Genomic DNA, 11,237 nt, shown 5'->3' on the forward strand with positions numbered 1-11,237 from the left:
GCGTGCAGGCCTACATCTACCCCTCCTCTTCCTCTTTCTCCACTGAGAATTCAGACGTGTTTGCCCACTGGGAACTGTCGTCAGATAACGCTGGAAGGAAGGGAGCGTCATGCGAAGACAGCGACAAGTGCGTTTTTTGTGTCTGTTGTAAATGTTGTGCAACGCGATCCATCTCGGCAGAGCATTTGATGCAAGCTGAGAAACAAAGCAGCACCAAACTTGCTCAGCGCCGAAATAAGAAGACTCGGTCAGCTCAACGTCACCGCGTTCCCACCGCTTTCTTTTACGCTCAAAACTACAATAAATGAAACTTTAGAAGGAATTTCTGCACTGTATCTTTTTTAATTACTGTGTTGCATATCTGACTATCATATATCTCGATCGCTGCTGGATCTTAAGCCTTTAACTGTTTCTAACCAAATATACTCGCTGTTAATGCTGGAGTGTCCTTGACGGAACTGAGCGCTCCTAACTTGGATTTTTGCAACGCTGCCAACGTCTATAATTACATTTTCAGATAGTTTTGAGTCGTTACGCTGTGTTTTTTTAAACCAAAAAATTGGATTTCATTCGTAAATTGGACCCTTGTTCAGTTGCTGTGGTCATTTAGAAGCTGCCTCTGTTAACATTTGTCTGCCTATTGTGAACTGCAGCGTACGTATTAAAAAAAAAAAAAAAAGAAAAGAAAAGAAAACCCGCTCGTAACCGATGACTGCTCTCAACAGAAGCCATTTTTAAGTCTTTGAGTTACAGCCATTGAACACAAGCTGCTCAACCTGGTCTGGGCTGCAACATTTTTAGCACGTTTTTTTCTCTCTATTGTTTTCAAATCCGTTACAATGACTTTTTGTGCGTCTGGCTCTGGGCGCGGTGGCTCTGCCGTGGCTCGGGTTTTCCTCACCACCTATGTGTTAGTGCTGGCGCTTTCGGTGGGCTGGGCTGAAGCTGAGCAGGCCACGCCGACCGGGGAGAGCCCACCGGCGGTCACTCTCCGTACTCTCATCATCGGAACCTGCCAGGAGATCCAGCGGTACGCGGAAACAGTGGTGGGAAGCCGTGTGATCCGGTCAGCTGCTGAGGTAAGCTACACAGCGGAGGTGCTGGTATCAACCACTGGTTCATAGCATTACTGGTTCTTTCCAACAGGAAGTGGCTTTATACTCTTCTATCTTCATTTTTAATATCCTATTTTCCTGGGTGTTTGGTCTAACTTCACTATTTTGTCTTCTTGATCAGTAACTGGAATCACTAATTTCCAATTCCGACCCTGCCATCTCTCTCCATCTATTTCCTCACCCTTCACACAATTCCTCTCCCCATGCCCCTCAACTTGTTAATCTCTCCCCTGATCCCCTCATCTTCTCTGCCTTCTTTTCACGTCTTCTTATATGCATGCATCCCCCTCACCCATACACACACACACACACTTTTCTTGCTCCCATGCTTCCACCTGGCTGTGGCTCCCTTTTCCCCAGCGTGCAGTGTTGTTTCTTGAGTCATTGCTTGGTCAGGAGAACATCCATACAGTGGCCATGGTAAGAAACCTCCTGGGTGTCTCCGTCTAGCCTGCCGTGACATGATCCCTTGAACAGAGTCTCCTCATGTGGCTCGGTTTGGCTCATGTCACCCTATAGTTAGTGCAGAAAGTAGGAGCATGACTGTAGTAACTGACTGTCTTCATGTGTGTTTCTGAACAGTGGTGCTTGCATGAGAGGCCACAATATAGTCCTTGTGAGAGTGTAGTGCTGGCAAGCTGATAAGTATGCTGATTACACATTTGGTAGCTCTGAATGCAAAATACAGGGTGTGTACATTATCCTTCATGTGAGAAATATGTTGTCCTTGAACTGAAATAGAACAGTTTTCCATATGAATTTGATTTCATGTGATTCTGTTTCCAGTGGGAAAATCCATTTTAAATGGAATAAATCATCTAATTTAGTGATTAATTTAATCCTCAAGGCAAAAGTTAGACAAAATATCTGCACTCCAGACCGACAGCTCCCAATTATGTAACGGAGCAACATAAAGGTCTTTGTCAGATATTGCCTGATAACATCGCTCTGTTAAAAATATTGGGAGCTGCCAGTACTGTACAGATCTTTTGTCTAACTTTTGCCTTCCGTTTTTTTTTTGGGCCACCTGTAAGTACGTCTTTGTTCATGCTCTGCACTATCTTCAAATGTTAATCAATAAAAAAAAGTATAGCATTGTATATTTGAAAGCAAACAGACATAGAATGTAAATTCTAAAAAAAAAAAAAAGACATAGAATGACAGATGCCTGACTCTGGCTCTGACATACTGAACAGTCCTCATGTATGTGCAAGTGTGTAGCGCAACAGGTGCAGATAAGAAACGTGTCCAGTTTACTGGGCTAGTCTTGTAGCCTTGTGTGTGTGCGCTTGTGTGAAATCATGGGGGGTGGTGAGCAGAACTGTACAGGAATAGAGCGGGTCACCTTCCAGCTGTCACTCACATGCCACGTTTGCCCAAGTCAACAATACAGCACTTCTTCTATCTTAGGGTCCAGCTCAACAGGACTTACAGTACCGGTCAGAAGTTTGGGGTCACTTAGAAGTTTCCATTATAGACAGAATACCAGCTGAGATCAGTTGCATTGTTTATTTAACCACGGCAGCAGTTTTCAGATTACATTATGTTCTTACATAATTGCAAAAGGCTTCTTAGTTTTTTTTTAAATGATATCAGATTAGTAAACATTATGTGTCTTTGGAACATTGGAAGAATGGTTGCTGATAATGGGCAATGTAGATATTGCATTAAAGATTAGGCTTCCACTCAGATCAGCTGGTAGTCTGTCTATAATGGAGTGGTATGGAAATTTGTAAGTGACCCCTAACCTTTGACCGGTAGTGTACAGTCTATAAGAGTTCTCAATTAATTTGGAAACCACAATCACAATTATTTTGGTCAATAGTAAAATCACGATTATTTAGCACGATTATTTGTTGACTTTTGGAAATTATATCTCATTTATTGCACTACAACACTGAAACACTTAAACAAATCAACATTGAAAACCCCTTAAATTGTGAAATTTTCCTTAATACTTTTCCTGTTTGAAATTTTTCCCATTCACACCAAAAGCCCAAATAAATAATAGTTGACTTGCCAAACGTAATGTGCAAAATAATTACTTTTCGCTATTACATTGTTTTTTGATAATTAGGAAACAAAATCATATCAAATTTGATTTATTGCACAGCCCTACTATTAATGTAATGATCAAGTTTGTATAATATTATATATTATATATCTGCTGCTGTGAATATCAGTCTTGCCAGTACATATACCAAAACAATGAGATAAACCGTATCTGCCTGTGCATTGGAACCCTGAAAACACATCTAGGTAGGCAGTGTTTTTTGTAAAATGATCTCTCTTTTCTGCATGACTTTTAATATGATCGGAATGCTGCCTTTCTTAATTGAATTATTATTATCTTGAAAAAGTAAGACTTATCTCCACTCTCCCTCCACACCACCACAGTTTTTTGAGATGGTGATCCGATTCCTCGCTGAAGGAGCTGCAAGCGGCCTTAACGTCATCGCTGTTTATGTCACCGAGATCCTCAGGGTCACAGGATTTGATGGTGAGTTGAATCGTGTGTGTGCGTGCGTGCTTACGTGTGTGCGTGCGTGCGTGTGTGTTTGTGTGTTTTATTTTCCCCTCCCTGTATTTGTAGCTTGCTTCAAATTGTCTGGAGGAGTAAGAGCGGTTCTGCGGAAATGAAAGTTTTAAGTGAAAATATGCAGGCTTGCCTTTCCCTCAGGCAACGTGTCTGCCACTCCTTTTTTTGTGTGTGAATGTTTACTACCGTTTCATCCGGAGTAACAGACTCATTCCTAATGAAAATATGCCTAAACTGGATTTTCTCCCTGCACAGTTACACTGACGTTGCCCCGCTTTACTCCGGAGGGTGTTGCCGCCATTGCCCAGTGGGGTCTGGTGGCCCTGATTGGCTACTGGGTGTTAACAATCGTTCTCCGTCTGCTGATTGGCGTGCTGAGGCAGGTGTTCTGGGTGGTGAAAACCGTCTTGGCGCTATGGCTTTTTGGACTGATCGTGAGTGACAAGCATGCCACTGCAGACATCACGGCGGTTCGACTGGGCGGCTTGGTCCTGGGATGCGTCCTGCTGACTCTGCTCACATGTCCCTCTGAAAAGACTTGCGCAGTGGAGAACCGGCTGAGCTCCTTGGAGGGCCGGGTGAAGGTAGTAGAGAAGAAGAAGGGAGTAGTGAGCGGAGAGGTTGCAGGGAAAGGAGTTAAGATGGACAAAGGGGATGGTAATGTTGGTTAAAAAACAGAAACATTGATGGTTGGTATGTGTGTCAAACTATTACGGGAAATAAAGTAATCTCTGGGATTTTTAATCAGAAATGTTGTCTTTGTTTGAGGAAAAAAACTAAAATGATTAAACCACATGGGCTATTCTGTAAATAACAGCAATCATAAAGGCAGTAAAAGGCTAGTGTGCGCAGTGGATCAGATAATTGCAAAAGTCAGATCGTAAACTGTACTCTTACTATATTGTCTTCTCCACAGTTCCACAGTTGCACACAAATAAAAATCAAGGCAACATTTGACACATAGTTTTCCTTAAAACAAGACACAAGACAGCCATGATAATATCAGCATGCAAACATCTTCACAATAACAATGTCAACATGGTGATGCTAAGCAGGTAATGTTAACCCTGTTTACATTTAGTGTGTGGGCATGCTAACATTTGCTTATTAGCACCAAACACAACGTACAGCTGAGGCTGATGGGAATGTTGTTAGTTTTGCTGGTATTTAGTCATAAACAAAAGCATTGGACACATTTATACACAATGGTGGCCTTAGATAAAATATCAGGGGGGGAATTATTAAGATGAATTTTCTGGGCACCATGTAGTTGTAACAAATCTCATCTCAATCCAATAGTTGTTGGGATTATTTCATCTGGACCTAAGTGGTTGACTGATCAACAGATCTGTGGGTGGAAAGTATTTTAGATCCTTCCCTTTAGATTATTTTTCAAGAAACTGAAATAATCCAGAATCAGTCAGCCAACACTTTGGTATCTTTAATCTAGACTGACCTGTGACCTGTTTACAGCCCCTTTGGTTGCCATTACGTGGTTGGTTCCCTGCTGCTCAGTCAGCTGGAAGCCTTTTTCAAACCTCTGGGTTCACACCAACGATCTTCACTACCACAGCCACTCCAGCCAAGTGGAACAACCTGACCTCAGTGCCAGAATTATTATTCCTGCTCCATCACCCTGAAGCAGTAAAACTCATTTCTCAAACTCCTCCTCCTACACCACTGCTGTGGTGGAATGCCAAGTAAGCCAGATGTGAATCCACAGTGAAACCAACTTGCTGTGTTACCAGCTCCATGCATCATCACAAAGCCAAAAATGGAGAGTGATGAGAACCTGATTTTAGACCTAAATGCATTTACAACATTATTTGATGATGATCGTATTGTAAAAAATTAAATACCAATTTGAGAGGACCACACAGAAGATAACATTTTTACGATGATTCATATTTTACATGTTCCAATACTGATAAAATTACAGAAAAATAGTCCAAAATTACGATTCTGTTGGTCTCAGCTATACAGAGCTTTAATGTGTCTCTCAGTTGATTATTTTGGCGTTTTGGCAACTTGATGTAGGTTGTTAAAAAGGAACTTGGTTACTCTCACTGCTGCAGCACACAGCGGTTTTCAGTGAAATATCTCAAAAGAATCAGATATTTTCCTTAAGAGTTGGTGGGGATACAAAGAGAGCTAAAAGAGAGCAAATATTGGACGTACAATCACTAGGTAATCAGAAACATTACTCCAAAGAAATGCTTATGTTGCTCCAGCTTGGTTGAATGTGTAAATTAGCAACTGTTTGCTATTGTGTTTGTCATAACCACTTAAAGGGCAACTGCATTTTTTTTTCAACCCTATTTTTTATGCTTTTGTGTCCTTGTGACTGATGGGAACAACAGCCTTTGAAATTTGTCCAGTATTAAGTGACGTCGCTGCAGTCGGCAGTGGCAAAACAAGCTACAATGTAAGTTAGTGGAGCAATTATCCAGCTTGTATGTACCTTCACAAAAGTGTTTGTTCTGCCACTGACGGGCTCGGATTAATTTTCTAAGTGTATGACAACATTATGGAAAGGATCATTTTAGAGATAGACGTTTAACAACGCTTAGAGACCTTTCTGTTTAACCAGAAACAGCTCTGAAGTTGCAAATACTAATCCCACAGACTCCATATAAAAAAGAAATACTTTTTTTGGCCAGGTTAGCTCAGTTGGCCGAGAAGGTGCACACATAGAGGTGAACTCCTTTACACAGCGGCCACGGGCTCGACTCCGACCTGCGGCCCTTTGCTAAATGTCCTTCTCCCTTTCTCTCCCCCTTCATGTCATCACCTGTCCTGTGGAAATAAATGCCTAAAATAACCCAAAAGTAATCTTAAAAAAAAAAGGAGTTGTGATGGTTGGGAAAAGTGGATAGACAACCCAAAACGGCTATTCATAGTTTTATGTTTCTGTCAACTTTAAATTAAGTGACTTTTACGATGCTAAAATGACTGTTTATTTACACGGAGTGTGGTGGGTTTAGCAAATGTAACTTTGCAGATGTTTTAATGTTAAACAAAGGATCTTACTCTTTAACAGAAAGGTCGACCTTCTTAGAAGTCCTTTCCATAATGTTGCCAGACACTTAGAATATTTATCTTAGTCTGTCAGTGGCAAAACAATCACTTTTGTGAAGGCAGGTTGAAAAAACGGTAGTTACTCTTTAAAAGGTGATGATAATGTGTCAGTGTTGTGTTCAATTATAGTTTTCACTGCCTCTAAGTGGCTAAAAAACAAACCAATAATTTCTCAATTTGACCTGGCTGAGCCTTGTTCTCTTTGAGAAAAACACATTTTTTGTCTCCATCTTAACTTCCAAAAGAAACTGTAAAACATACTATATTTAACTCCTGATAAGTTCACATAAAAAATGATGCAGCTGGGAAAAAGTAGAAAACATACACTTCATGCCTTTTAATACGTTGCTTCAAAGTCTTGCCTATGAGTTTGTGAGACGGTTATTCTAGTTTTATTTTTTCAAAATTTGGGATACAGGTTTTAGTTTGTAATTAGTTTTTATTCATAAAGATAGTTTAATGCATGTTGCAGCATATGTATTAATCCATGCGTTCCTAAGCAACAAGAATGAACAAGGATGTGGCAAACTTTTTCAGGATCTGAGAGTGACAAATGTATATATAGAAGAATTAGCTATTGTCTCGTACAACAAACAGATTTATGGTTCTGTAGTTTTTTTGTGGCACACAAAGGCTCTGTCATACTCTAACTTCTGCTCTGTGGAGTTTCTTCTGTGACCCAGTTGGTGTAGTGGGAAGGAATTATTATGCCTGGATGAACTTTTGGGTCTGTGGAGACTTGTTGAGTGGGTGTTTGGGTGGTGTTAGTGTCACAGAACTATAATCAACTAAGGTGTATGTGAAGACATCAAGACAGTTAAAAAAAATAATGCAAACCATATAGTTGGTTGTTATTATGTTTAATGCACCCAACACTAAATCACAATGATGCAAACACAAGAGGATTACTTGTTTAGACATACATACATACACAAATTCGTGTTAAAACATGAACAAAACAAAAACATTTACTCACATATACACATTTATACAATTATAAACTGTGACAAGCATTACAACATGTTCAAAAATACATCAAATAATAACCAACTGACAATGATTTAATAGTTAATTATTAAAGTTGCAAATATGGCTCTAGACATCTGTTTAGTGTACATGTGAGTGACTGTGTAAAAGTCACAAATGCATTGATTTTTATGTGGAAAGCTTCCACCCATTTAGATATGGGACTCACAAGAGCAAATTAAATACAGTAGAAATATCAATATGAGTAAATATCTACAACCCGTTGGAAGTTAATTCTAATTCAGAATCTACTCTCAACTGTATAATGCAACTCAAGTTTAGAAAATAAGTACTTTCTAAATTCACTAGAGCGGCATGCTGAATTCTACGCAGAAGGCCAAGCAAATGTGCAAGTAACTCAAATACAATTAAGTCTTGTTTACCACCTTTAAATACAGAGAACTTTACAGAGATACGGCTACTTCCTGTTTGTGTCTTCCATGAAAATGTTCACAGTCAATCTGCTCAGCAATAAATTATGTATCCCTGACAGAACTGCAGGAATGAAGCAGCTATTCACTCGTTGAAGTGACCAGAGCTCCTTCCTTATTTAGGAAGAACAGCAAGTCAGACGTTGGAGAGTAAAGACCCGTATAGATTCTAACTTCAATGTCTAAGTCGTGGGAGAGGGTAGTGTATGATGAGGTGGAAGAATATTTAGTTCTGCACGAGCTGTATGAGCTTCAGTCTTGATTCAGCGCAGTCCACTACACAAACACCTGCCTCACTTAACTTTGCGATTACATCAAACGAGAAAGTGAAAATGGTAATTTCACCGTGTATGTTACTGGGGTATATGGCTGTGAACTTGGGTCAAGTCGTACCTTACAGGGAGAAACCAGGTGCGATGTTAAAGGCACCCTGTCAGAATCACCTCATATCTGGGGTCGAGGTCCTGGCCGTTCTATTGTGTTTGTCTTTTTGTTACAGTTTATTTACTGTGGATGCATGTTCCTTTGTAGGATGTTCTTGATTATTGCTAATAATTTTTAGGATTTCTGTGTATGTTATGTGTTTGTTTGTTTGTGTTTTCTTTTTCTATGGCATTAGCGACTACGTTGTTTTTTACTTTCCACATCCATAAATCAACTCAATAAATCCATAAGTGTGATTAGAAACTAATGAGCTAAATAAGACTAATGAGGTAGGAAATTATTGTAAATAAGGAATTTGATGCAGGCACTTTTAATTTAGACAACATTGTTTTCATTTAAAGAGTTCCTTTTCACCTATGGTTTGAACTTGTGAGCCTAAGGTACAAAGTCTCAAATAACTGCTGCAAAATACGATCTTAGCTCTTTCCTAAGAAACACTTTGGGTTTTACGTTTATTAGTTTCTTGCCGACGTCTGCATGGTAAATATGTAGCTACACCCATTAGCTGATCAGCTTAGCTTAGCATAAACACTGGGAACGGGAAACAGCTAGCTTAGCTCTGCACAGAGGTTACTAAAGCACATAAATAAACATGTTCTTTGTTGACTCCATAAAAGGTGTAAAAATAACTCTGGACTATTTTTTGGCTGCGACCAGTTGCCAGGCAACCGGTAGGGACTGGGACAGAAAGCCATTGGTGAAACTATTCCTAAATGTCACACTAATTGCATTTACACATTTCAGTGTATCTTCCAAAATCAAGGCTCTCATAGGAAGTTGACTTTACCCATGTGTTATAAACATCACTGAATGTCTGAACAGAGCTGGGGAGCAGAGGTAAAAGGTCACCCCCTTCAGTTAGTTTAAACCGTAGCTCAGGGTCAGAGTAGACAGGGACGGTTAGGGTGTCTGCATGCTCTGCTGGAGCAGTGGAGTGACACTTTTGACAAGGCTGCTCAACTTGACTCAACACAAATTGCTAAAATTATGTTTATCTTTTTTTGAGTCAAATTATCATCAAACTCTCAACATACCTCGTGTATCATGTATGCAGCAGAGTTTCTTTTGTGGGGAATTTGCCATTTGAATTCCAGAGCTTGCCTCCCAACTACACATGTTCCACAAAAACAAGTTCCTACCCAAGGCTGTTTTGCAGAGGCGCCTTTTCTGCATCCAGGTCATAGCTGCGGCCAAGAGGATTGTGATTGGTTTAAAGAAATGCCAATAAACGTGGTAAACTGGGTTATCATTCCATCTAGTAACATGAAACAGTGAAGAATATACTGTATGTAGAATATGATAGCTACTAAAAAGTAACAAATTGGTTTATGATTAGCCTCAGAATAAGCTTTCAGCCCTTCCACTGTAGGATAATTGTGGATTTGCAGAGTAAAGCAAAACATAACATATTATTAGTGGAACAAAGAGTAGAGACCATAAATAGAACTGGAGTGTTGAGGCAACAAGAGAGAAAAAGTTGTCTCTCAGTGTTATGCAACACACCGGCGGGTTGGCCAGAGCATAAGAAGGCTGAGCAGGGTATGGTGACCCAGAGGGCTGACTGAGTTGGTCTGGCCTCGGTTCAACAGGCTCATTGTGATAATGAGCTTTAAAACAAACAGAAACACAATGGGTAACTTTACAGGCCTCAACAGTCCCAACCACAGCCAGTCCTGGAAGTAAAATTACAATACAACTTCTCCATTGACAATTTGAGCATGAGCCATAAAAAATTGTAACCATTGATGATAGACTTAAAACCAGCCACGACATGACTAAGCGAGTGTATGTCCTTGTATAGACGCCAAAAGTTCATGGGGCACCAACATTGTTTTGAGATGAATGTCTTTTATTCATGATGACTTGGATAAGTACTTCATTACCCACAATCCTGAACGATCCAACAATCCCACAGTGATGCCTCTGATTAGTTGAACTCATGTGACTGTTTGGTTAAACCCTAAACCCAGCAAAAGTCTGTTATAGTACATACTGTACATACATTCACTACGTAAAAAGGCTGGAACCTGACACCACAGTGGAGACAGGAGAGCAGAGCATCCGGCTGCAGCAGGTCAAAAGTTCAAGAGTTCATTGTTGCTTAATTACCCATGCACATTCTCAATAACTCTTGAACTCTTGAACTCTTTTAGCTCTGCTGGGCCCACTGAGCTGAGTGGTCTTGGTGTGGGGGAAGACTCTGGTGGCAGAGTTTTGGACATACCGGAGCCTGTCTAGGGTTTTGCTGGGGACCCCTGACAGGACTCCATTGCAGTAGTCCAAACGGGAGGTTATGAAAGCATGAATGAGGGTTTCTGGAGATGAGATGAAAAAAGGCTAATTTGGTGATGGATTTGATGTATGGAAAGAGAGGGTGCAACTCAGAGGATGGGCAGATGGCGCACCCATCAACATCCCCGACGATTACAGATTACAGAGTTTCCCTTCGGGGATCAATAATAAAGTATTTCTGAGAGCCATAGCTAAGAGCTCTGTTTTATTGCTGTTCGGTTTGAGGTTGTTTGACATCCTTGATATCATACAGATAGTTGACCTGGGAAAGGGGGGGCATGTTGAGTTGAATGTTTGGTGCTGACACAGGGC

The 11,237-nt window shown here is 40.4% G+C and overlaps 1 protein-coding gene across 2 annotated transcripts; it reads left to right on the forward strand.

Moving 5' to 3' along the window:
• The first annotated feature begins 27 nt into the window (after positions 1–27).
• LOC117951813 (transmembrane protein 109-like) lies at positions 28–4,611 on the forward strand. Of its 2 annotated transcripts, XM_034883744.1 has the most exons (4): positions 28–1,079; positions 1,476–1,535; positions 3,513–3,615; positions 3,910–4,611. In XM_034883744.1, the coding sequence occupies exons 1-4, from the start codon at positions 840–842 to the stop codon at positions 4,323–4,325; spliced, it is 819 nt and encodes a 272-aa protein (XP_034739635.1). In that variant the 5' UTR covers positions 28–839; the 3' UTR covers positions 4,326–4,611. The 2 variants fall into 2 exon arrangements, with proteins under 2 accessions (XP_034739635.1, XP_034739636.1); XM_034883745.1 differs by lacking the exon at positions 1,476–1,535 and having other exon boundaries at positions 32–1,079.
• The last annotated feature ends 6,626 nt before the right edge of the window (positions 4,612–11,237 follow it).

This window comes from Etheostoma cragini, chromosome 10 (assembly GCF_013103735.1).
Source record: "Etheostoma cragini isolate CJK2018 chromosome 10, CSU_Ecrag_1.0, whole genome shotgun sequence".
NCBI lineage: Eukaryota > Metazoa > Chordata > Actinopteri > Perciformes > Percidae > Etheostoma > Etheostoma cragini.

Coding starts and splice junctions, on each gene's coding strand:
- LOC117951813 (XM_034883744.1), top strand. CDS start 840: ATGACTTTTTGTGCGTCTGGCTCTGGGCGCGGTGGCTCTGCCGTGGCT. Junction 1,536..3,512: donor ACATCCATACAGTGGCCATG/GTAAGAAACCTC, acceptor ACACCACCACAG/TTTTTTGAGATGGTGATCCG. Junction 3,616..3,909: donor CAGGGTCACAGGATTTGATG/GTGAGTTGAATC, acceptor CTCCCTGCACAG/TTACACTGACGTTGCCCCGC.